This window comes from Podarcis muralis, chromosome 13 (assembly GCF_964188315.1).
Source record: "Podarcis muralis chromosome 13, rPodMur119.hap1.1, whole genome shotgun sequence".
Taxonomy (NCBI): Eukaryota; Metazoa; Chordata; class Lepidosauria; order Squamata; family Lacertidae; genus Podarcis; species Podarcis muralis.
This window is the reverse complement of record NC_135667.1, coordinates 33,071,242-33,095,031: the sequence shown is the minus strand read 5'-3', so window position 1 is coordinate 33,095,031 and position 23,790 is coordinate 33,071,242. Positions and strand designations below refer to the sequence as shown.

Below are 23,790 nucleotides of genomic sequence, written 5' to 3'. Positions count from 1 at the left end.
TTCTGGGCTGGCGTCACACTGGCCAGCCGAATTTCATAGCATTGATTAAAAACAACAGCAAGGAATTGCCACTTAAAGAAAAACATACTTCAAGCCGTTACAACTAAAAAATAAAGTGGATTTTTTTTTTAATTTAAAAGCTCAAAAATAACAAGCCTATGCTTCTGAAACATGTAGGAAACACATAACGCAATATATAGTCTATGATACAATATACACTATAATACACAAAAGGGGCTGTATCGGACTTCTGTTTTAGAAAAAAAAGCGGGAGGAAACACTAGTTTTCTTGAAAGAAATATGATGGAACATAAGGTGAGTGGGAGGGAGAGAGGAGAGCGAACACCCTTCAGTTCTGGAAAAACAATGCTTGCATTTCGGCACACAAATAATTAGCTCACTTCAATAGGGCTCGGCAGTCTGCAACCTCCCACTGGGTTGCAGCCCATCACTCCAATGCATTAAAAACAATCTGTTTCCACACATGGAGCTGCATCATTCGTTCAGTGCTGTACTGCATGCTATACACCACAGGGTTTGCCAAATGCCTGGCATGTGTTAAGAGCAGATTTCTGCTGCCCTCGTGGCTGTCTGGATCAGGGCACATGGCTCTGATCCATCAGTTCTGCTACAAACAAACAAGGGATCCCATTCACACATAAGATTTTCTCCACTCTCCTGAGCAAAGTGCTGCTGCTTGCACACCATAGAAAGCTCCGTGTGTACACACAAGAGCACCCCACTCCCCTAGTTCACAGGCCTGGGTGCAGAGCTCTTGCCTTAGCACAGGGGCTTGGGACTGTGCCTGAATCTTTCCTTGGAGTGAGACTTTCTTTTAAAAAAGGAGGAATCATTAAATTAAAAAAACAACTCACAATACATAATTTGGAGGAAAATATAAGGCAACCTTCTCCGTAGAAAAAACAGGGGGCTTCCTAAGGAGGTTTCCTTTTTTTAATATAGATATAGATATATATTTATAGATATTTATAATTTTAAATATAAAGTAGGAATGTGCTGGGGGTGCAGAGAGAGTCCCATTTTGGGCGGCTTCCCTGCCCACCATTCAAAAGCTTCACAAGCACATAGAGGTGGGCGGGAAGAGGGAATCAAGATTACAAGTGGGGTATAGTTTCGCTGGTGCTACTATCAAACACACAAGGAGGCCCTTTGGTGCGGCGGAGCAGGGTATTCGCTTGGTGGGCTCCTCAGGCCACTGGGTGGATGCGCTTTGCCTTGCTAACTCCTCCCCCACCCCTTCCCTGCCCGCTACAGGGCTTTGTGCTGATATTTAGCCAATTCGCTTGGAAGCGACATTGATTCTCCTTCATCCCAGACTGAAACCACAGTGTCTGATGCACCTTCCAAGAGGTTCTGACAGAGTGTGCAAGGAGGTCATCCGATGGAAAGAACAGCGGCTGTTACTCCCTTCTTTGTGCAGATGTTGTCCCAGTCAGGAGGGTTGCTTGGGCATGTCGCTGTCCTTTCGCAGAGACCTTCCTTCGTGGCAAAGGGTCACCAGCACCCACACTGCTCCCTTTCCTTTTCCGATTGCACCCAGCCCTACAAGTTCTTGGTGACCAGGTGAGTTTTATAGTGCTTTGTCAGGTGGTCGCTTCTAATGAAGCGCTTTTGGCACTGGGCACACTCAAAACGCTTGTCACCTGCCGAAAGGAAGAAAATGAGAGCGACGTTGGCATGCGCGATACAAGTTCACACAAACGTGTAAATTAACTGGTGGGATTTACTGACACAAGATGTGGTGATAGGAACTTGGCTTGGATGGACTGATTTTTTTAAAGGTTTCAGAGAAATGAATGAAGCTATTAGCTTTTATAAGTAAATGAAAACCACATATACAGACATTCATAACAAGAATGGCTTATCACCTTCAACATGTCCTGCATGCTACAGGGAGCATACAGGAGTCTCAGCCTGCTGTTTGGGGTACCTTCTTTAAGCAAAGCTTATAACAGATATTTACATTAGGGTTGTGGGGAGCCTGTGGTTCTCCTTGCTGGACTCTATCTCCCCGCAGCTCCAACCAGCGTGGCTAACAGTCAGGGATGATGGGAGTTTTAATCCAACAACATACTGAGCCCCAAATCTCCACCGCACTTGTAGCAGCCACCGTACGGCCACTGTAGCTGTGCAATAGTTATGGTGCCAGCAGCTATGCTTGAACAGCAACATGTTTAAGGCTTGGGTGAGCGCAGAGGCAGTTGCTTTAGAGAAGAATTGGCGTAGGGTAGTTATAACCACAACCTGTGAGCCCAGGAGTCTCTCATTGGGTGGCATCCAGCAAGAATCTAGCTTAGTCCTTTCCAAGGTAGTAAACTCTCATCTCTGAGCTACACCACTCCAGCCTGCGGGTGGGGACACATATAACTCAACACTTTTCCATATAAAGTTCCAGCCCACAGAAAACAAGTGGGTTTGGGGAAAGCTAGACTAGAATACTTCTCCATTAGATCTAATTTTCTATACGGAGGAATTAATTTCTGTATGAGGAAGCTTTTAATCATGTGAGCAACCCCCCACCCTGCAATAGTACAGCCCAAAGACAGGCTCACCGCCAAAGCAGGAGCTAGGCCACTGCCTCTCAAGTCTTAGCTCTCCATCTGTGAAACGACAGCAGCCTCATAGGTTTGCCTTACATCAGGCATGGCCAAATCTGGCCCTCCAGATGTTTTGGGACCACAACTCCCATAATCCCTAGCTAACAGGACCAGTGGTCAGGGGTGATAGGAACTGTAGTCCCAAAACAGCTGGAGGGCCAAGTTTGGCCATGCCTGCCTTACATGGTTGTCCTACAGATGACTCAGAGAAGATGCCAGAGTAATTAGGATTTATAAAATGCTTTTCCTATCCATTAGTGTTATACAACTCAAAGAGCAGGGGTGCAGGTGGGAGAGAAGAAGAGGAGACAACCCACCTGTATGCGTCCGGGCATGCCGCTGTAGCTCGTCACTTCGCGTGAATCGCTTCCCGCAAAAGACCCAGTTGCAGACGAAAGGGCGCTCGCCTGTGTGCAGGCGCACGTGGGCCCGGAGCAGGGAGGTCTTGCGGAAGGTCTTGCCACATTCAGGCACGTGGCAGATGTGCCTCTTCTTCCCCTGATCCCCCAGCCTGGAGGGAAATAAAAGGGGTGAGAAACTGTGCATGGTCTAACTTGTGTGTGAAGACCTGGGAACACTTGACTTCAAAGCAGAGTGCCCTGGTGAAACCTCACAGATCAGATTACTAGCTCTCCAAGGATGACTTAAGTAGCAGCAACACTGCTAACTGGTACCAAGTAGTAACCCAGCTGCTCCTCTGGAAATAATCTTCACCCTGTTGCTGCCACCCAAATCCTAACTCAGGAACAGAAATATTTGTTGCCAGAGCAGCAATCTGTTGAGAGGACATGGGGCTTCTTCCCTTACCTCTTTTCCCCATCCTTGCAATTGGGGCAAGTGCAAGCCATCCGCCGTCTCTTCTCCCCGGGCTGTAGGTCCCCCAGGAGTGCTTGCTCCATCTGCAGCTGAATCTGGGTGGGGCTCAGTCCACTGATGGTCAGGTTGTTGCCAGAGACATTTTGCACCGTCAGCTGTTGCTGGCCTGCAGGAAGAGGAATGGATGAAGCTTAGTCCAATACTAAAATATGCCCAGATTCAGTGGGGGAGGTACAGTTACTCCACTAAAGCTCCATAGAAAGTTAGGCCAAGATTTCACAGGCCCCTCATTGAAACTTTTCTCCCTTGCCTTTCTACATGTCAGTACTGCACTGGGCTTGAAGAACTATCCAGGGTTCTGAACGCCAGGATTTCGTTCCTGTCTGGGACTGGGCACCAAGGTTCCCCCCAGCCTTATCAGCTCTATCGCCCCTGGTTTTAGTTCTCGCTGGAGTTCTCCTTCACAGCCCTACCTGCTCCCCACATCCCACTGCTTCCTCTGACATCTTGCCGTATTATGAACACCAAGCCTCTCATAACCTTTTCAGTCTCAGAGAAGCAGAAGTAATAAGTGTTGCCTGACTCCTTATTTCCCCAGTCAGCAAGTGTACAAAAGCAGAAAGGGTGCTGTGGTGCTATTATAGTTGTATGTGCAAGGACACACCACGCATGCAGTTGAGATAGCATAAGGATGCCTTACAAAAGCCAGAAGATCCTCCGGCACTCTTGAGCATAACAGCACTGCCACTACATTTTGGGGCTGCTTTGGCCATCAGAAGTAGCCATTCTCCTGCATCCATTTGGCAACTTGTCCTCATTCCGGGTAAGTAGGTCAATACAATCCCAAGCTTGCACCTCCTACCCAGGAAGATAATTATGAAAAGAAGCTTGAAACAGGGACCTCAAGCAGTAAGGGTTTCATTGCCTACCATATCAACTTTTATATGTGCCGTAAACTATGTGCAACTAGATTTGCAGGGCACAAGAGAGACATCCTTTAAGCAGCCCAATCCTAAAGCAAGTGCACTCAGAAATTAATTCCACTTAAATTTGGTTTTGTTCTATGGCTGTCCTAGTCTCTCTTGTCTCTATGCCGTTTCTCTCCATGTTTCCCAGGTGTTGTCCCAAACCTTTAAAAAACACACACACAACACATATCCCTCCAGGAAAGCTATATCCATCTGGATATGCTGCTCATCGCAGGATCATTACATATCACATACACTACCTCCTGTGTTGGTGATGGTGACAGGAACGCCTTGAACTTGCACCCCATTGATGCTGATGGTCTGCATTGCCTGAGCAGCAGCAGCAAGCTGAGCGGCATTGAGACTGATGATGCCTCCGGCAGGGGCGATCTTTGGCAGGGCGCGCTCTTTGCGAGCCCCTGTCTTTTTGGTACTTCCTCCTGTCTGGGAGCTGCGGGGTGCAGGACTGCTGCAGGAAGTGGTGGAGGAGGCAGTGGAAGAAGGTGCCACAGTTACACCTGGGGCTTCCTGCAGAAGCACTGTCTGCAGCTCACCGGAAGGCGTCTTGAAATAGACCTAAAGAAATGACACAAAAAGGAAAAAGCGTGCAGTCTGCAGCTTCCCATTCTGGTGGTCTCCCATTACCCTTTTATAGCTTTATTGTAGATTACATAACACTTTCTTAATACAGACACATTTTCTATCCCTGCATTAATGTAGATACCTTGATCATAATGAACATGGGCTCCCCACCTCCCTATATTATACCTTATCCCTATCACTGTGATAATTCCTTATGCCAAGCGTACTCTCTTATACACTTGTCACCATTCCACTTTTGGCAATTTAAATAAAAATGTAGTTATTTCACTTTATTGCAATATAGACATTAATATCGCCAGATAACTTAATTTTTTAAAAATCCTGAACAAGAAGTCTGGCTCCAAAGCTACCACTACTACTACTAAAAGGTTTAACATGCTAAATGGCACGACAGAAATGCAACCCTCACTAATTTTCTTGGCCTCCTGGTTGCAGTAAAAAAATGTTTGGGATGCTTTATAAAAAATATATATCAATTATTTGTAAGCCACACTGGGTGCAGGAAGAAGAAATTCTATAAATAAGTAAAGTAAAATAAATCAAAACAAATTAAATGTGATTTAAGAGGTTTGGTGATAGTAGACATTTTATTTTCATGTTGTCAGGATCTGTAGAGATGGGGCAGTTTAGAAGTGAAAAAATAACCAACAGATCTAGATCCAAATAAAGCTACTGAGGTGAGGTGGGGGAACCAGAGCTTAGTACCTGTGTCTGGGGATGTTGGGGGGTGGGGGACAGCAATTACCTCCAAGCACTGCAGGCCCCACTAGAGAAATATGATTTTCACAACGACTGAAAATTACTGGATCAGACCGCTTGCTAAATAATTTGCACATAACCTTAGCATTTTTTATATTTTGGTTGAGAAAATGGACTCGCTACATTTTATATGCATGCATTATGTGTGTGTGCACATGCATACAGACACACTCAAATGAGCAAATAATCCATTGGGTATGTACTTTACTACGCTTAGAAGGTTGGAATTCCTCCCACCCCAGGCCCCAATTTCACCCCATAATTCCAGGCATTCTTGACCTGCAACTGAAACCCCCAAATACCTGAGTGGGAATTGGCTCAGTTGTCTGGATCTGGAAGTTCTGCGGGGATTTCTGAGGAACGGTTGGAAGAGTGGCCGAGGCTGCCTGGACCACGCGCAGAGCCTGCTGTGGAATCTGAACCACCTGCTGCTCCTGTTTGGGTTGGACCACTTGTACCTGTTGGACCATTGCTGGCTGCCCAGATCCCGGGCTCTGCACAATCAACAGGTTGTTCCCTGCTTGGATGATGTTGTCGGCCGTCGTTTCTATCAAGACCGTCTCCACTTGCTCTGTCACAGCCATCGCAGCTGCCTGGGGTGAGGACACCACCTTCTTCCGGGCCTTTTTGCTCGGTTTGGAGGGGCTGTCTGGGACGATCTGAGTTTGAGCACTGGTGTCCCCGGCACTCACCAGGTTGCTCACTGGCAGGGTAAGGGTGACGTTGCCGCCGGTGCCAGTTAACTTGACCACGTTGCTTGCGTTATGGACAGTTGTTGGTGGGGTCTTATGAGCGGGCGCAGGTTTGATTGGCACAGGCTTATGAGTTGAGGAGGAGGAGGAGGAGGATGCTGACGAGGAAGAGGAAGAAGGGGTGATGGTACTGGGAATAATCTGTATCTGGTTGCCCAAGTTCTGCTGTACTTGAATGGTCTGCCCTGATGTCGTCTGGATCTGCGGAACCGCCTGGTACTGGATGTTGGCAGGTGAGCGGGCCCCTTTGTTGATCACAGTTGGGTTCTGGATAGTGAACACCAATTGCCCGCCGGGATAGGATGTCCCGAGCTGAGACCCCTGGATTTGGAAGAGGTTCCCTTTGGATGACAAAATCCCAATGCTGTTCTTGCTGGAGCTCAGCGGGAGGGGAGCAGGCTTGATGGGCACCAGTTTCCGAGGAGCTGGCTGAGGAGGGGCAGGAGAGGCAACTGCTGCTTCTACAGCTGGAGGACCGATTTTGCTACATGTGGCTGCAAGCAGGGCTAGTGGAGATGGCTGAGAATCCTACAGGAACAGAAGAGTTGTGTTACAGGTAGGCTGGCAACAAACAGGTTGTTTCAGATTCAGCACAGCGTAGCTGGAAAGGAAGGAAGCCCAATGTGTGAGCAGTATCTTAATTTCCATGACTAAGATATGGGGCTTTCATTCTAAGGGTGAACAGTATCACATTCTCAAATAAGAAGATCTCACCACTGAATTTGACTTCAACAAGCTAGTGTAGTTTCTAAGAATAACAATATATTGCACTCTTGAGTGCCTAAGGTGCTCCACCTACATAGTCTCAAAATCCAACAGTCCTATAAAGTTAAGTCAGTGTCATCTCCACATTGCAGGCAGACTTCCCCTGTCTCTTGATTGCGGATAAATTGACTGCAGGCATTTTCCTGTCCTCTGCTTTCTATTAAGGCTCCATGAGGCCCAAATGGAAGCTAAGATATAGCCATGCCTTGCTCCTCATTATAACGTTTCCAAAAAAAGAACAAAGTTTTCATTTCCTGCTGTATATGAATAACACCAGAAGCTTTTGTGGGGTTTTTGAGGAGCATTGGCCTCAATACTGCTCTCACACACATTTGAAGAACAAGAGCATATAAATGCTGATTTCTCTCCGTCGCCAAGAGAGCACATGAAAACAGGTCAGGGGATATTCTGGAGTTTTCAGAGACCTCTGCTTCCTATAGTGCAAACAGAGATGCTCTTTGATGATGGCGAGGAAACAAAAGAGATTCCTGAAACATTCACACAAAGGAAGAGGGCTGGAATCAGAACATTAACTGTGCTTCAAAGAGAGTATCTATGCTCCTGTTCATTCTGCACCTAAAATGCTTCTCTCAGGCCAACTTTACACAAACATCAAGCAAGAAAGAAGTCACCCGAAACTGAAATTACATGGCAGATGCCCCCCGCCCAGCTGTATTTATACAGTAGCTTGCCACCATAGGAGCCAACTCCTAAGGGTCAAGGTCCCTTTGGTGCCCCCCCATAAAATATTTGATGGGGCTGCCCCCCCAGTTGATGGGCATTGCCATGCAAACGGTATGTGTGTGTTGTGTCTTGTGATTAATTATTTGGGGTGGGCCTTACTTGCCCCCTCAATATTTTATTCAAGTTGGTACTCCTGTTTGCCACATGGGTTAGAAAGTGGCATGAGGTCTCCTCCAGGCCACTGCTAACAGTGGAGAAAAGCCACATGGCAATGATGGATCTGTATTATCGGTAGCACCCCACAAAGAGCTAATCACGGCAGCTGCTAGAAGCTTGCCGTCTCTCTCAGAGCCAGGCAATCTGGGTGAGGTGGTCAGGTGAATGCCTGTGCCATTGCCACAGCTGCTAGAAAGACTTCTTAAACTTAGATTTGTAAAAAAACCCAAAAAACACACAAAAAATGTTCCAAGTTTAAAAGGCCTTTCTAACTTCTACAGCAAATCACAGCAGCGCACGCTTTTTTCAGGCCACCTCCTTTGTATGTTTTGAGTGGGTGGCTCTGGGCTCCCAGTGCTCTGGGAGTTCAGGAAACCAATGAAATAATTATCTCTTTCACATAGGATCCCGAATTCCTGTGGTGTACCTGCCCTCTCGTTTCTTTGATCAGGGCCAGGGGACGTATAGAATGCAAATCCCTTTCTCTGCCTCATTTTTTTGCTAAAGCAGACGATACAATCTGGGAAGGAAAGGGTTGCCAGGAGCAAAGGCTTTGGGAAAAGCACATCCGTTAGTTAATAGCTCATCAACCAAATGTTCAGTAATGGTGCTTACTTGACCCAAGGAATATTTATATAGGGCATCCAACCCAATCTGAAGGGTGGGTATGCATTAAACATGTATTGGGACCAATTACACATTTAGAAAGGAAAACATGGAATAGCCAAATTGGGACTGTACCACTTCAGAATGACAGGTGGGGGAATTCCTGCTTATACAAAGAGGAGAGCATTCTGACATAGCCTTTTCTCTGACATGTTTTCTACACAGAAACCACTTTCACATGGGAGAGCATTAAAACATAGCATTTGCCACCTGAATTCTGAAGCAGTAATATCCCACATGCTTTTTTGAACATGCAAGATCAAGGAAACCTGGGAGGACTTGACTGTCAGCTAGGCTTTCTTTGCAGCGTGAATCATCTGCTTTGAGCTTCAGTTCTACAAAAGCCGGTCAGTCAATGCCTTTCTTTACTTACAGCCCAGGACCCTACCACACAAGCATTGCTGTCCTGTAACTGGAACCAGCATTCATCGTTTCCTCATGCAGCAACACCACTAAGCCACAAACATCTTAAAGACCTACCTGAGCTGTAGAAGCAGCAGGCTGCAAGTATTCGCTGGGACTGACAGCAGCAGTGGCAGCCATACTGTCCTCTGTATCTGCAAGAAGGAAAGATGGCTAACTGTTTACTGAGGCCTGCATCCACAATGGCAATATCCACAAAAATCAGAGCCTTCGGATTATTTTAATTTTTTATTTATTTATTTATTTATTTTAAAATATGGAACACTTCACGAATTTGCGTGTCATCCTTGCGCAGGGGCCATGCTAATCTTCTCTGTATCGTTCCAATTTTAGTATATGTGCTGCCGAAGCGGATTATTTTAATTTTTTTAAGCATATTTAAATCTCTTGATCACAGAACTAAGGTATGGTCTGAAGGCACAGGAATGCACTACCTTGCAGTAGCTAAGCAGGGTCTGCCTCTGGTCTGTGTCTGGGTGGGAGACCTCCTGGGAACCACATCAGTCAAAGAGTCCATGTAAAGCACAGGTGGGGAATTGGTGGTCCTCCATATATTGATAGTGAAGGATGATGGGAGTTGGTAGTCCAGCAACATCTGTAAGGGCTTAGGTTCCATACCCTTGGTGTAATGACTTCCTCTAAATCATGGGTAGGCAAACTAAGGCCTGGGGGCCAGATCCGGCCCAATCGCCTTCTCAATCTGGCCCACGGATGGTCTGGGAATCAGCATGTTTTTACATGAGTAGAATGTGTCCTTTTATTTAAAATGCATCTCTGGGTTAATTGTGAGGCCTGCCTGGTGTTTTTACATGAGTAGAATGTGTGCTTTTATTTAAAATGTATCTCTGGGTTATTTGTGGGGCATAGGAATTCGTTCATTGTTTTTTCCCAAAATATAGTCCGGGCCCCCACAAGGTCTGAGGGACAGTGGACCGGCCCCCTGCTGAAAAAGTTTGCTGACCCCTGCTCTGAATGCATGTTTAGCATTTCAAAAAGTGACCAATGCCCAAGAGACCAGACATCTCTTACAGGGTACACTTAATCAAAAGTCTTGGTGAAAGTCTTGAAATGGTTTCCACCTGGCATAGGAGCCAACCCCTAGGGCCATGGGGGCTTCAGCCCCCACAATAATATATTTGAGGGGGCCATGCCCCCACAAAGTTGATGGGCATTTCCATTCAAATTATGTGGGGTGGGGCTTACCTGGGCCCCCACAATATTTTATTCAAGCTGGCACCTCTGGCATGGTAGCCATGGATAAAGTAGCATCCACCCTAGTCTCAAACACAAATAAACAAGAGCAGAGCAAGCTGACATGGACTAGACTCCCAGTGAATGGTTAAAATAACCACACACCCCTCTTTTTTCTGCAGGAGGTGGTTGCTCTCTTGCCTGCTTTAAACTTCTGCTGTTTAGTTTGCACCATGTGGGGCAATGAGTAGCTAGCAGCTGCTTAGGAAAGTATATCGCGAGTCTTGCTGGTGGGATTTTGTTTGCATCATACTGAGTGAAAGTGAACAGATTTTGATATAGGAAAGCATGACGGTGGTGAAGAAAGTGTAACCTTAACCATGCCTATTCAGAAGTCCTACTGAATTCAATGGGAATTACTTCCAGGCAAGTGAGGTTAGGCTTTCAACCTGAATTCTGATTTAAATGATACATAGCCAGGATTAACATGTCTGCTACTTACCTATGAACAAAAGCTACCAACCCCAAGTCAGAGCCTAAGAAATCACTGAAGTTAGTGGAGAACAAACACAAAAAGTGTTTGACGGACTGAAATAGGGCACACAACATTATATTTCAATGCAAGATCATGGCAACAGTCCTTTTTTACTGTTTGTTCTGACTAGGCTATGGAAATAGCACGGGTCAGCAGATGTAAAAAGCTCCTCTTTGAGCGCCACAAAGATCTGGATGCCCCCCTCCCACTTTCAGACAGTGTGAAATCAGTATTTGTACATAGTAACTAGTGCTCAGACTCTTAAAAAAAACCCCAGTTGCCAGGAACCCACAAAACCACTTATTTCAATTGGTAGGATTCCCAAGATTCTCCTTGCACCATCCCACATCACATAGTAAGGAGTACAATTTTAGAGCATGTTGTGCTAGCAGACACAAGAGTGGGAAATGGACTCTAAAAAGGCACAAGGAAAGGATTGAGGACCTGGGAATGCTTAGTCTAAAGTGGTTGGGAGGGGGATCCTAACTGTGGTGGCACAGAAGCAAGTCCCAGTGAATTCAATAGGGACAAATTCCAAATGGGTACTTCTGTATCAAACACAAGCCCTATAGCATCATAGAGACTAACCAATTTATTACAGTGTACTTTTTATGTGTCTCAACTGACTAAATAAAAAATGAACAGTGAGGATAGATACTATATATGGGACCGGGGGGAAAGGGAGAAGGCATACCTTCAGTATACCTAGGGGGCCTCTATAATTTAGCATGTCTGAGTGTATCATGGGATTGTATCCAACTAAATTCTACTTCGAGTAAACCCATTGAAAATAATAATTAGTCATGTCATTCATTTCAGTGGCTCTAGTCTGACTAGCCACGGGTGGCACTGTGGGTTAAACCACAGAGCCTAGGACTTGCCGATCAGAAGGTCAGTGGTTCGAATCCCCGTGACGGGGTGAGCTCCCGTTGCTCGGTCCCTGCTCCTGCCAACCTAGCAGTTCAGAAGCACGTCAAAGTGCAAGTAGATAAATAGGCACCGCTCCGGCGGGAAGGTAAACAGCGTTTCGTGTGCTACTCTGGTTCGCCAGAAGCGGCTTAGTCATGCTGGCCACATGACCCGGAAGCTATACGGCGGCTCCCTCGGCCAATAAAGCGAGATGAGTGCCACAACCCCAAAGTCGGCCACGACTGGACCGAATGGTCAGGGGTCCCTTTACCTTTGTCTGACTAGCACTGGATACAATCCATGGATTCTATTTTATAATGTATTACTTTATCTATATAATGTACATCTTGCATTTATGGTGATGACTGGTGACCAACAGTAAGAAACACCACATCTAGTAATAAATAAATCAATCATATAGCAGCAATTGCTCATTCAAATAAACAGCAAAATCTAACGGTTCTAAATTAAAAATGCTTAAATCAGCAGTTCTTAAAAGTCTGGGGAAACAAACACCTTTGCCTGGTGCCTAATCAAGTCTCCAGGGCAGGAGGAGCCCTCCTTTGGGAGAATGCTCCAAAAGTCAGGAAACACCATGGAAAAGGCTCTCTCCAGTCATCACCCACCACACTTTAGATAGAGAGGAGAACCAGAATAAAGGCCTCCAGTGACAATCATAATGGATTTGTGGGTTGCTATGAGAGAAGATGGTCCAGCAAATACCTGGGTCCTAAGCGATGTACAGCTTTAGAAGTTAGTGTAGACTTTAAAATTGTTGCTTATGTTAGAATTCGTTTCATTTTAAGCTGCACTGTTGTTTAAAAAAGACACATTATAATTCTCACAACAAATTAAAAATACAATCTTTTATTCAAAAACATCAATGGAGTTTTTAATCCATGCTAGTTTATGCCTGTTGCTTCCCCACTATTATTTAAGTATGTGCCCACCCTCTTATAACCACTGACTGTCCCACGTGTATGTCATTCCCACCTCTCTCCATAGCTTCCTGGATCCATGACCACATGTTCTCTCTTGCTCTTGGGCCACCCATATTTTCTCCTGTACACTATACTCCTGTATGCTATAACCACATGCCCATACGTGCACCCAGTAGTCAGCCACCAACATATTGACCCTCAAGCACCCTCTCATACCTACCTTTTACTTGTGCTACTTGACTTAACAGCCATCAACCTCCTTCTTTCGAATGCACAACCTAGGGCCTTCCAAACATATGGGACCCATCCTTCTCCATGCCACCAAATTATCTTTGCACCTTTCCACCGGTTGCTGCACTTCCTTCGTCACATTCAAATTCTGTTTTCTACTACCTGACTATCCAGTGCCTCCCAAGTCAATTCACCCACCTATTTTTCCCTTGGTATGAGGACCCCCCCATCACTTACACCCAATAACCACGTGTCTCCCTGGGCACTTTGTCCCCCCCTGTTCAATGCCTGCCTTTGAACCACTTATCCCTGTCCTGCTCCTCTTTCCCTTGCTAGCTACCTTTGCATCCAGTGCTTATCTTCTTCTGCCCCCTGCTCAGTCCCTACCCACCTTCTAAATACCCTTAGCTGTGCCCCCCTTTTCTGTCCATTGTTAAGGCTAGTAAACCCACCACCACCACAGCTACCCCTACCACTCATGTACCTTCGAGAGCAGCCTAACATACAGAAGCTTATCAAGAGACAGGCACCTTTTTTGCTAACATGAAAGCCGAGGACCTGCAGACAGCTTCACCTGCTTGGTATCAGGTTGCTATTAAAAGCCCAGGGGAAAAGCAAACAAACCCCCTCTGCTCGCACTCCCCACATGCCCTCTGACCCCAGGAACCAGTAGACGACCAAAAGCCCCTTCTCCCTCTCCCACTCCTTGCTTTCCCCCCCCTCTCTTATGGGTCCCCCGAGGAGGCGGGCTCTCGTCTTAGCCCCGCCCCCTTCCGGTCCCAGTTGCTTCAGTCCCGCTCGCGCGCTCGGCCCCCTCCCTCGAAGGCCCCCCTCCCACTGCACAGACCCCTCCTCTTCCTCCGCACGCCCCCGCGTTCCCATCCCTTGGTTTCTCCTCCCACTTCTTCACGACCCCGGGCCCGCCCCGCTGGGCTCACTCACCGGATAGAAAAAGGAGGCGGCAGCGGCTGGGACCCCCCTCACGGCGCCATCTTCCTCCTCCTCAGCAACCCGGGCACCGCCCTATGAGGCCCGCCCACTCCGCTGTCGTGCGACCAATCCCTGCGCGGTCCCTACGCCGTTTGACCAATCAGAGCGCGGGTGGTCCGCCTGCGTAGCTGCCTCCGTCGCGATCGGCACGGCGTCTGGCCAATCGCCTTCTGCGTCGGGCTCAGCCAATGGGAAAGAGCGGCTTTGACAAGGACGGACGTCATTTCAGAGCCCAATCGCTGGCGTGAAGTCACGAATTGACTAGCCCAATCGCCAATTGGGACTGAGAGCAGTGTTGCGCCGATCCTTGATTGATTGACAGGCAAAGGACCCGCGAGGAAGAAGAGAGAAGAGAAACACATCCACACAGAGGCCTTAATGAAGGAGGGGTGGGCTTTATTTTTTGGGACGTCTGATTGGTCAAGGGATGGAAGAGTGGCTTCACAGGAGGCCAATAGGAAAACTGGGGTGATTCCTCCGCTACATCTTTTTACGAGCGTTTGGGTTCTATACCTGAGCTGGCTCCTCACCAGAGGCGGCTGCACTTGGGGCGCCTGCAGAAGCTGCAGCGGCCCTAGAAGAGAGGCGGCGACTGAAGACCGAGACCCAGTTTTTTCTGTTACTTAAAGCAGTTGCAAACCAAACGGTTTCCAAGCTCATCTTTGCCATCTTGGAAGCTGGAGACATTTTGATTTATGTTTTGATTCATGAAAATGGGAGGCCGGGGGACTCCCTGGGCCTTTGGTAGCGCACAGCGTCCGCCACAACAGCAAAATCATGTAAATGGCACCAGCATTTATGGATTAGGCAGGCAGGTGGAGCCAGAACCAAAGGCAGGTAGAAATAGCTTAAGTTCAGTTTTGTCCCCATCCCTCCTGCCTGCTAAGTTGAGGGTCGATTTCAAAAATTTCCACTGGAAAAACGGTTATGTCCCTGTGGAGATGGCAGTACAGTGGTACCTTGAGTTACATACACTTCAGGTTACATATGCTTCAGGTTACAGACTCCGCTAACCCAGAAATAGTGGCTCAGGTTAAGAACTTTGCTTCAGGATGAGAACAGAAATTGTGTTCCGGTGGCGCGGTGGCAATAGGCAGCCCCATTAGCTAAAGTGGTGCTTCAGGTTAAGAACGGACCTCTGGAATGAATTAAGTACTTAACCCGAGGTACCACTGTATTGACTCAGTGGCTCATGTGCTTCTGGCTTGCACTCTTTATAAAAAAAGATTTGAGCAGTGAGGTTATCACTCCTCTACTATTGTCCATGCGGGTCGCTCAATCCTACTAGTATCTCCTTTGTTTTAGAAGATCAAGAAGATCAGGTGACAGCAAAAACAGCAAGGTTTTTAGCGGGGGCAATTAGAATAAGATCTGTTATTTGGTTATTGATGCAAACCCCCCAAATGTATTTTCTATAGTTAAGTTTTTACCTCTTATATTCAGCACATTTTATTTTATTGCAATGGCTAGTGGCTGATGCAAATACAGATTCTTCTGCTTCTGCTAAGTTTTCCAAGGACAACACAGAGTTGAGGAGGAGGAACCTGACAGGCAGGGTCTCCCCCCCCCCCCACACACTCTGGACTAGATGTAAGTCAGGCAGGTAGAGGCGGCCTGAAGTTGGTGGGGCAGTGCCCCCACTTGCCCTAATGTAGTGGTGGCCAAACTCAGCCCTCCAAATGTTTTGGGACTACAACTCCCACCATCCCTAGCTAACAGAACCAATGGTCAGGGATGATGGGAATTGTAGTCCCAAAACATCTGGAGGGCCGAGTTTGGCCACCACTGCCGTAATGGATCACACTGTACTGCCTGCACGAGGGCATTTCAATCTACTAGGCCACTCTACTCAGTATTTTTAGGTGGCGACCATTCATTCATTCAGTTTATATCCCGGCCTTCCTCCAAAGCCCACTTTAAACTCTTATTTCTTCCTTTGAAGCCCCACCCTTACCCACTCCCCACCTGAAAGCTACTGAGAGATCAAGGAAAACCAAAAGATCATCATGTTTCCCTCCCCTTATGGTTTTGATCTATGGGCTACTTTTAAAATGAGGCTGCATTTTAAATTGCATTTTAACCTGTATTTTAAATTGGTTCCCCCCTCCATTATGATTTTACTGGTGTTAGCTGCCCTGAGCCTGGCTCTAGCCGGGGAGGGCAGGGTATAAATAAAATTTATTATTATTATTATTATACAGGACCAGCAAGGCTGTTTCGTTTCCAAAGCCAGGCCTGAAGCCCACTTGAAATAGATCTACAGAATGGTTTTATCCAACAGTGAGTATGCCTCACCTGATATCCCCACATCAAAAACACAACCTGGGCACAGCAAATGGAAGCATTTATTTCGCACCAATTTGCCTTGCCACTTCAGGCATTCAGAAACTTCTAGTCTTCAGTATCCTTTACAACTCTAGAGGGCACCAAATGCTTTTGAGAACAATGCAGGCCAGCATCTGCTCAGATGTCCTGCAACATATTCTAGATTTAGCATTTGGTAGTAGTGCGATTGCAACCAGGACCTATCGTAGCATGGTTCAGGCTTCCAGCTTCTCCGTTCCACCCATCCTCCAGCTTTCTGCTCCCTCCTCAGTAGCCACTTAGCACTGTGGCCAGTCTTTGCTGGTCTGTTGTGGGTTGGGTCCCTGGCTCCAAATATACTACCTTTTCCTCCAAGGAGCTCAAGATGGTGTACATGTTTCTCTCCTCTCTGTTTTATCCTCACAATAACCCTGTGAGGTAGGTTAGGCTGAGAGGCAGGGACTGGGCCAAGAGCACCCAGTGAGCTTCATGGCTGAGTGAGGATTCAAACCCTGGCCTTCCAGGTTGTAGTCTTAACACTCTAACCATTGCTCCATGCTGGCACTCAGCCTGCTGACATTTCCCTCTTATGTGTGGGTGGTGCTGTTTTGGCAACATAAGCAACGGCAATAAACACCTAGCATCAGAAATGGAAGGTCTCTGAGTATTAAGCCTATGCATTCAGTTTGGTCTTTAAAAGAGACTCTTGAATATATGATGGGCTGCCTGTCGCAAAGAAGATTGAGCAAATTGGTTTTCTGTTGGTACGTTTCATTCTTCCACAAACCCCTCTTTAGTCTGTTGTATGAGTAGAAGGGCCTTAAATGGCTTTTTAAATACAGTGGTACCTTGGTTCTCAAACTTAATCCAATCTGGGAGTCTGTACGACTCCTGAAACCATTCGAAAACCAAGGCATGGGTTCTGATTGGCTGCAGGAGTTTCTTGCACTCAAGCAGAAGCAGCATTGGATGTTCGGTTTCCGAAAAACGTTCACAAACCGGACACTTCTGGGTTTACGGCGTTCAGGAGCCAATTTGTTTGACAACTAAGCCGTTCGGGAACCAAGGTACCACTGTAATGGTTAAAAGTTATCGGCAGTTATAGGTGTACCTCTGACCATCTGGGGACAGACTGCAAGAGCACACCATCATCTCTATGACCAGCTTCCAGAGCCCCCTGGCTGGCGACTATTGGAAACAGAGGGCTAGATTAGATGGGCCTTGATATCACTCCCTCTAATACCAGACTTAGATGATGAGTGCCAATAGCACAGGTACCAAATGGAATGAATGGGAAATTAGAGGGAGATATAAGCAAGGACTGAGCATGCTCGAAAGCCACAAAATGTTGAGTGTCCGTTGAAAAATAATGGATTTTTTTTTTGTGGGAGCGGGGGGAGTCTGGAATCTAGAAGTGTGTGGCAGGCGAGGTGAGGATTCACTGCAGCATTTTGTTGCAGGTCCCAGTTGTGATTCAGAAAAGCAATTGTGCGTTCTCACACAGGCAGATTATACATTTGAAGGGAATTAGACTGTAAATTCACTTGAACATCAAAACCCAAATGTAATCTTTGAACTATTGGGATTTTGAGAGTCTATGTGCAAATATTGGTGAGAATTTCCCTCCTCTCGTTTGCTTCCCCTTTACGTTAGGGGTGTGTATGTGAAACCAGGGCATCATCAAACCCGGAAAGGGCACTGACAAGCGTGGCTTCACTGAGAATCTTTGTCCCTTTTATAGTCTCTGAGATGCTTCAGTTGCTCTTTCATGTAGACCACAGAGCGTTGCTGAGAGTTTACTACGAATCTTTGATCTGCCTTTAAACAAAAAGAGGAGTCTATGGTTGGGTGCCTTTTCTTTTTTTACAGACCTACCACTCTCCCTCTCCTCCCCGCTTCACAATCTGTATTAGAGAACACTAAGCGAGTTCTGGCTTGCTCTGAAGCTGTGAGGTTGAGAGATAGGTTGCATTGCGGAGATGACAAAGACCCTGTTGTGGGGCCAGCCAGGTACAAGGGTTTAAAGTACAGGTGGAAAGGTTTGTCAGTTTCCATTTCCCTCAGTCCCTCATTTCTCCAATCTTAAATTCAGTTCACCGCATTTATTTACATGTTGCCTTTATATATACCATCATTTCATGGTGGCTTTATTAAAAAAGTTTTTTTTTTTTAAAGTCATCATTAAAATCCATCCTAATATTTCTCCTTATATGCAGTTTTGCAGTTTAACGAACGCATTTCTGCAAGCAATTTCCCTTAATTAATGCACTTCTGTACACTTTTTTTTTAACCTGCATTGCATGCAGAATTCTAAATAGTGCGCATTTCAAAGGATAGCTGGATTTCAGTTCATATCTTGTTGCGTGATGTGCAATTTAGGACTGAATTTCTTCCCATCCCTGAAGTTGTTTACATATTTTGTGTCAGGGTAGATACGTATTCTTTGGAAAGCTCAAGAGTTTTCAAAAGAATACTTTCCATGCACTTACCTGAAATTGTTAGATTTAGAAAATAAACTAATAAGGCTGCATATACATTCCACCTTGAAAGCATATTCAAAGCACATTCTTTCCCTCAAAGTATTCTGAGCACTGTAGTTTACACTTCACAGGGTTAGTTTCCAGCAACCCTTGACAAACCACAGTGCCTAGAATTTGCTTGTGGGGAGTGTATGTGTGTATGATTCGAATGCGCTTTACAGGTACACAGCCTCCTGCAAAGAGACAAGGCAAAATAAAGCGGCGGCTTCAGGCCTAGTTCCACAGTATGGGGCTGGCAGAATACATCGACTGCCACATTTCTCTCCCTGGAAATATTTGGCGAAAGAAAGAGGAGATGTGGTAGCATCATTGCCTTCCCTGTTTCACCAGCCCAGCTTCACTTTATTAGCTGCAGTTTGCAGGAGGCGGGGGAATGATGATGTCCTGTTGCCACATGTTCCTTCTACCACGTGTCGCCAAGGGAGATGCAAAGGTGGAGAGAAATATAGGACGCTGCCTTTTATCAGGTCAGACTATGGATCTATATTGCCTCTGTCAACTGGCAGCAACTCCCCAAACATTTTCAGACAGGCGTCTTTACCTTTTGTGTGCAAACCATGCGACCTGCCTCTGAATTTCAGCTCTTCCATGAGGGTCTATGGCAATTTACACCCTTGCAATAGATAATGGGAGCTGAGGTTGAGTGCCCTCCCAGTTTCTGTATCTGTCCCTTGCAGTGTTATTTTTTTCAGCTGGAGCTCAGTTCCGGCACCTCTCACATGGGCGCCATTGCAGGCTGACACTCCCCACACCTGTTTCTTGCCTTTGCGTACTTCTGAGGAGCCTAAAACGAACATTTCAAGTCAAAATGGAAGCTGGCCAGCGTGTGTGTGTCTACACTTTTTTAAGATCTATGACTGAAATATACTCAGAGTCGAGAGTGGATTTCATGCTCTTTATTCAGCTCATAGTGGTGAGGAGGAATGGAAGTTCCCCCACAATATCTGCTTTATATACATTATTTACACAATGGGCTGCACGTGATTGGCTAATTCCGGGATTCTCCTGTAGGCCAATCAGGTTGTGGATTCACCTCCACTTGGAGCTGGATTGGGTGGCTTCTGCGGACCAATCATACTGCTGCATTGTTCTAGGACCAATCAGACTGCTGCATTTTGGATCCTATTCAACTCAGTACATAACAATGACTCTACTTTGCTCCTAGCCGCGATTGGTTAAGCTAAGCTAATCTAATTCATATTTCCTTTTCTTCCATCCATCTCCCATGTAGTGGTGGCAGGATTTAAGCTTTCCGGTCAGGCCTCTACCGTTGCACACATGCACGTTTCCACAAGGGCCCTTCCAAGTTGATCTAGCCATCTGCCTGAATGTCAGAGAACAAGTGAGGGGGGGGGGGTTGCATTGATTTGACCTGCACCAGAACCAGGGGTGACCCCCCAAACCAGCTAGGCAGGCAGCTTGCTGTAGTGTTTAGTACCGCCGCAGGCGGTGAACATGGCTGCTGTGAAACCGGCATCTGTTCAGGGCTGCCCCAAGTCATAGAATCATAGAATTGTAGAGTTGTAAGGGACCCCAAGGGCAATCTAGTCTAACCCACCTGCAATGCAGGAATCTCTGCTAAAGCATCCATGATAGATGGCCATCCAACCTCTGCTTAAAAACCTCCAAGGAAGGAGAGGCCACAAACTCCCCAAGGGAGTCCATTCCACTGTTAAACAGCGATTACTTTCAGAAAGCTTTTCCTGGTGTTTAGTTGGAATTTCCTTTCTTGTCACTCGAAGCCATTAATTTGAGTCCTACCCTCCAGAGCAGGAGAAAACAAGCTTGTTCCCTCTTCCATGTGACAGCCCTTGAGATATTTGAAGAGGGTGACTTACTCTAACAACGTCATGGTGAGTTCCAGCACCTATTTTTCCTGGAGGAAAAAGCACAGCTGGAATGTATTCTTGAACTCTGACAATGGCTCTAGCTTGCTTGGATGGAAGAGGGGTGTGTGAGTACGTGTAGAAACTAGCCTACTGTACAAAGGCAAAATTTACACTCATTGCTGCCCCGGCCCCACCCACCACTGGCATAAGGGAATGTGGCCCTGGCATTGACAAAAATTCCCCCCTCGCCTCAGCCCGGTTCTGCAAAGTCCCCGTGAAATTACTGGGTGCAAGAGCATCAAGACCACTTCACACTACATAGGGATGTTCTTCATAGAAATAAGGTCGCATCCATCATATACCTATAATCACTCTTCTCCCGCTTTTATTATCATGGCTCCCCATACAAAATCCTGGGAGCCAGGGCCGGCCCAAGACATTTTGGCGCCTGAGGCAAACCACAAAATGCCACCCCCTGCCAGGGAAGAAGGGGTGAGTGAGGTTCTGTGTCAGGAACAAGGGGGTAATAAAGATCAACATCTGGGGGGAGGGTAGGAGGAAACCAGAGGTGGCCCCCTCACCTTGCCTCATGGAGCTGTAGCTTGTTAAGGGTGCTGGGCCTTGTAGCTCTGTGAGGTGCCTCCCCTCAAAACTCTCAGCGCCCTTCACAAACCACATTGGCCCCCAGGCTTCCCTGGGAGCAGCAATGACTGCTAAAGAGATGTAAAAGTGCTTTAAATGGTATACAGTGGTACCTCGGGTTAAGTACTTACCGTAATTCATTCCGGAGGTCCGTTCTTAACCCGAAACTGTTCTTAACTTGAGCTCCACTTTAGCTAATGGGGCCTCCTGCTGCCGCCGCACTGCTGGAACATGATTTCTGTTCTCATCCTGAAGCAAAGTTCTTAACCCGAGGTACTATTTCTGGGTTAGCAGAGTCTGTAACCTGAAGCGTATGTAAAACCTGAAGTGTATGTAACCCGAGGTACCACTGTACTGTGGATGCCACCTGAGTAGAGGAACATCACTTGGAAAGAGCGTTGTCTGTTTTGCAAGGTATACAGGAGTCAGGAAAACGCTGTACATGTCACAGTGGAAATTTTAACATTCATGCCACCCTGGTGAACTTGCGTTTTTTTTAAAAAAACACCACAGGTGCTTGAATAGGGAAACAGTTCAAATGTGGCACAGTATTGTGGGTGGAACAGAGGCAGATTAAGGTTTCCCCCCTCCCCAAGCTGGGGAAATACCTGGATTCAAAGGCTCCTGAGCCACAGCACCTGGAGGAGGGTTAAGCAAAAGGGGCCTTTGAAATAGTTACATCTCCCACCACCACCTGCCCACATCCTTCCTCTTCTGCATTTAAGAACAACATGGGAGGGCTATTATATATGGGCCTAGAAAACAGAGGGGAGTTCCACTGCTGACGGTTCGTTGTAGGGTGGGATTGGATGTGCACCAAAAGTGAAATATCTCCTAAAGACCCTTTTGGCCCCCAAATTCTTTCAGAGAAGTCCAGGAGGGATACATTCCTCATCCTCTGCTTGTTGCACAAGGGGCTATAAATTTGACCCCACCCACAGAGCTGCCAGCCCTTTGCCTCTCCCTTTCTCCTTCCCGAGGGGGAGGAAGTCGCATGGGCAATAAATCTTCTCTAGTGCCCTGAAGCACTTCTGGAAGGCAAGGCAGAGGTTCGTTGGAATCGCAGAGCAGAGAATATGCTACAGGCTAAAGCCAGTTTAACTGTCTCCCCTTCTTTCTGGGGAACTCGGGGGCTGTATATCCTTCAAGGGGGGGCCCAACAGATATCCGACACGAGGTTCAGAACTTTCACAATATACAATTCCCAATAAGTTTGTGGTGTATATATTATATGCCCTGAGATGAGCAGCATAGAAGTGTAGACCTAAGTTCAGAGCTTGCACCTTAAATTTATTGTTTGTTTGTTTATTAAAATTTATATACCACCCTTCATCACGAGATTAAAAACACAATATAAACAAGCACAAATAAATAGTTAAAACAGAAACAACAAAACAAATTAAAACAAGGCTTCCACCCAAAGCATCATGAGAACTGTAGTTTGCTGGAAATTGTAACTGTGATGGATAAACTAGAGTTCCCAGGGTTCTTTTGGGGTGGGGGGAGAAGCCATGCACTTTAAATGTACTCTAAATATATGATGCGCACAATGCCTTGATCTGAGCCAGGAGGCTCACCAGAGCTTAGCTCCAGAACTTGTTTTATATACAGTACTGTACATGTTTTATATACATGTGAAACTGTCTTATATCTGCGGGCATTATTAGAGGCTTGCCCAGGGGACCCAAGCCTCAGATCTTTGGGAACGGGCCCTTGCTCTCTTGCCCCTTTCCCTCTCCTAAAAAAATAATAATTAATTTTTTAATTAGTTCGTTTACAGGACAGATGGGTGAACTGCAAAACGCAGTGCTGGCGAAACCCCAGGTACCCATCATTTAATTAGCCGAGAAGCTAATACATATGAAACTGCATTTGCAAATTGTGTGCAAATTCGTCTCAAGACCTTAAGTAATTAGCAAAGCCTGCTTATACCATCAGATCATTTGGTCAATCTACATTTAAAGCATATTCCCCCCAAGAACCCTGGGAACTGTAGTTTGGTATGGGTGATTGGAATTTTAGCTCTGTGAGGAGCAAACTACAGTTCCCAACATACACATATTAGCTCAGTACAGCGGTACCTCGGGTTACAGATGCTTCAGGTTACAGACTGCTAACCCAGAAATAGTACCTCGGGTTAAGAACTTTGCTTCAGGATGAGAACAGAAATTGTGCTCTGGCGGCGCGGCGGCAGCAGGAGGCCCCATTAGGTAAAGTGGTGCTTCAGGTTAAGAACAGTTTCAGGTTAAGAACAGACCTCTGGAACGAATTAAGTACTTAACCCGAGGTGCCGCTGTATTGTGTCCAGGATTTCAGACTGGAGTGTTGATGGTCATTTTTTAAACATAAAGAGTTATGCAAGTTTAATGTGTCTTGGGTTGCTGAACAGGGATTCATGTTGAATATTG

The 23,790-nt window shown here is 46.4% G+C and overlaps 2 protein-coding genes and 1 non-coding gene across 4 annotated transcripts in view; 1 reads left to right on the top strand and 2 right to left on the bottom strand.

Annotated features, from left to right (window-relative positions):
- Window positions 1-111: 111 nt before the first annotated feature.
- Window positions 112-14,142, bottom strand: SP2 (Sp2 transcription factor). Of its 2 annotated transcripts, none has more exons than XM_028701911.2 (7): window positions 14,020-14,142; window positions 9,328-9,404; window positions 6,067-7,044; window positions 4,663-4,978; window positions 3,426-3,600; window positions 2,936-3,129; window positions 112-1,664 (listed from the first exon to the last, which is right to left on the bottom strand). In XM_028701911.2, exons 2-7 carry the CDS (start codon window positions 9,388-9,390, stop codon window positions 1,564-1,566), a joined length of 1,827 nt encoding a protein of 608 aa, XP_028557744.2. In that variant the 5' UTR covers window positions 9,391-9,404; window positions 14,020-14,142; the 3' UTR covers window positions 112-1,563. The 2 variants fall into 2 exon arrangements, with proteins under 2 accessions (XP_028557744.2, XP_028557745.2); XM_028701912.2 differs by lacking the exon at window positions 14,020-14,142 and adding an exon at window positions 13,067-13,784.
- Window positions 9,521-9,625, bottom strand: LOC144325397 (U6 spliceosomal RNA). Its single transcript, XR_013390560.1, has one exon. It is a non-coding gene; the product is annotated as a U6 spliceosomal RNA (small nuclear RNA).
- A 2,107-nt stretch (window positions 14,143-16,249) lies between the features above and the next one.
- Window positions 16,250-23,790, top strand: part of SP6 (Sp6 transcription factor) — a 100,266-nt gene continuing 92,725 nt past the window's right edge. The window contains exon 1 of the mRNA XM_028703087.2: window positions 16,250-16,347. The gene's annotated coding sequence lies outside the window, so the exon portion shown is untranslated. The remainder of the gene's footprint in view (window positions 16,348-23,790) is intronic.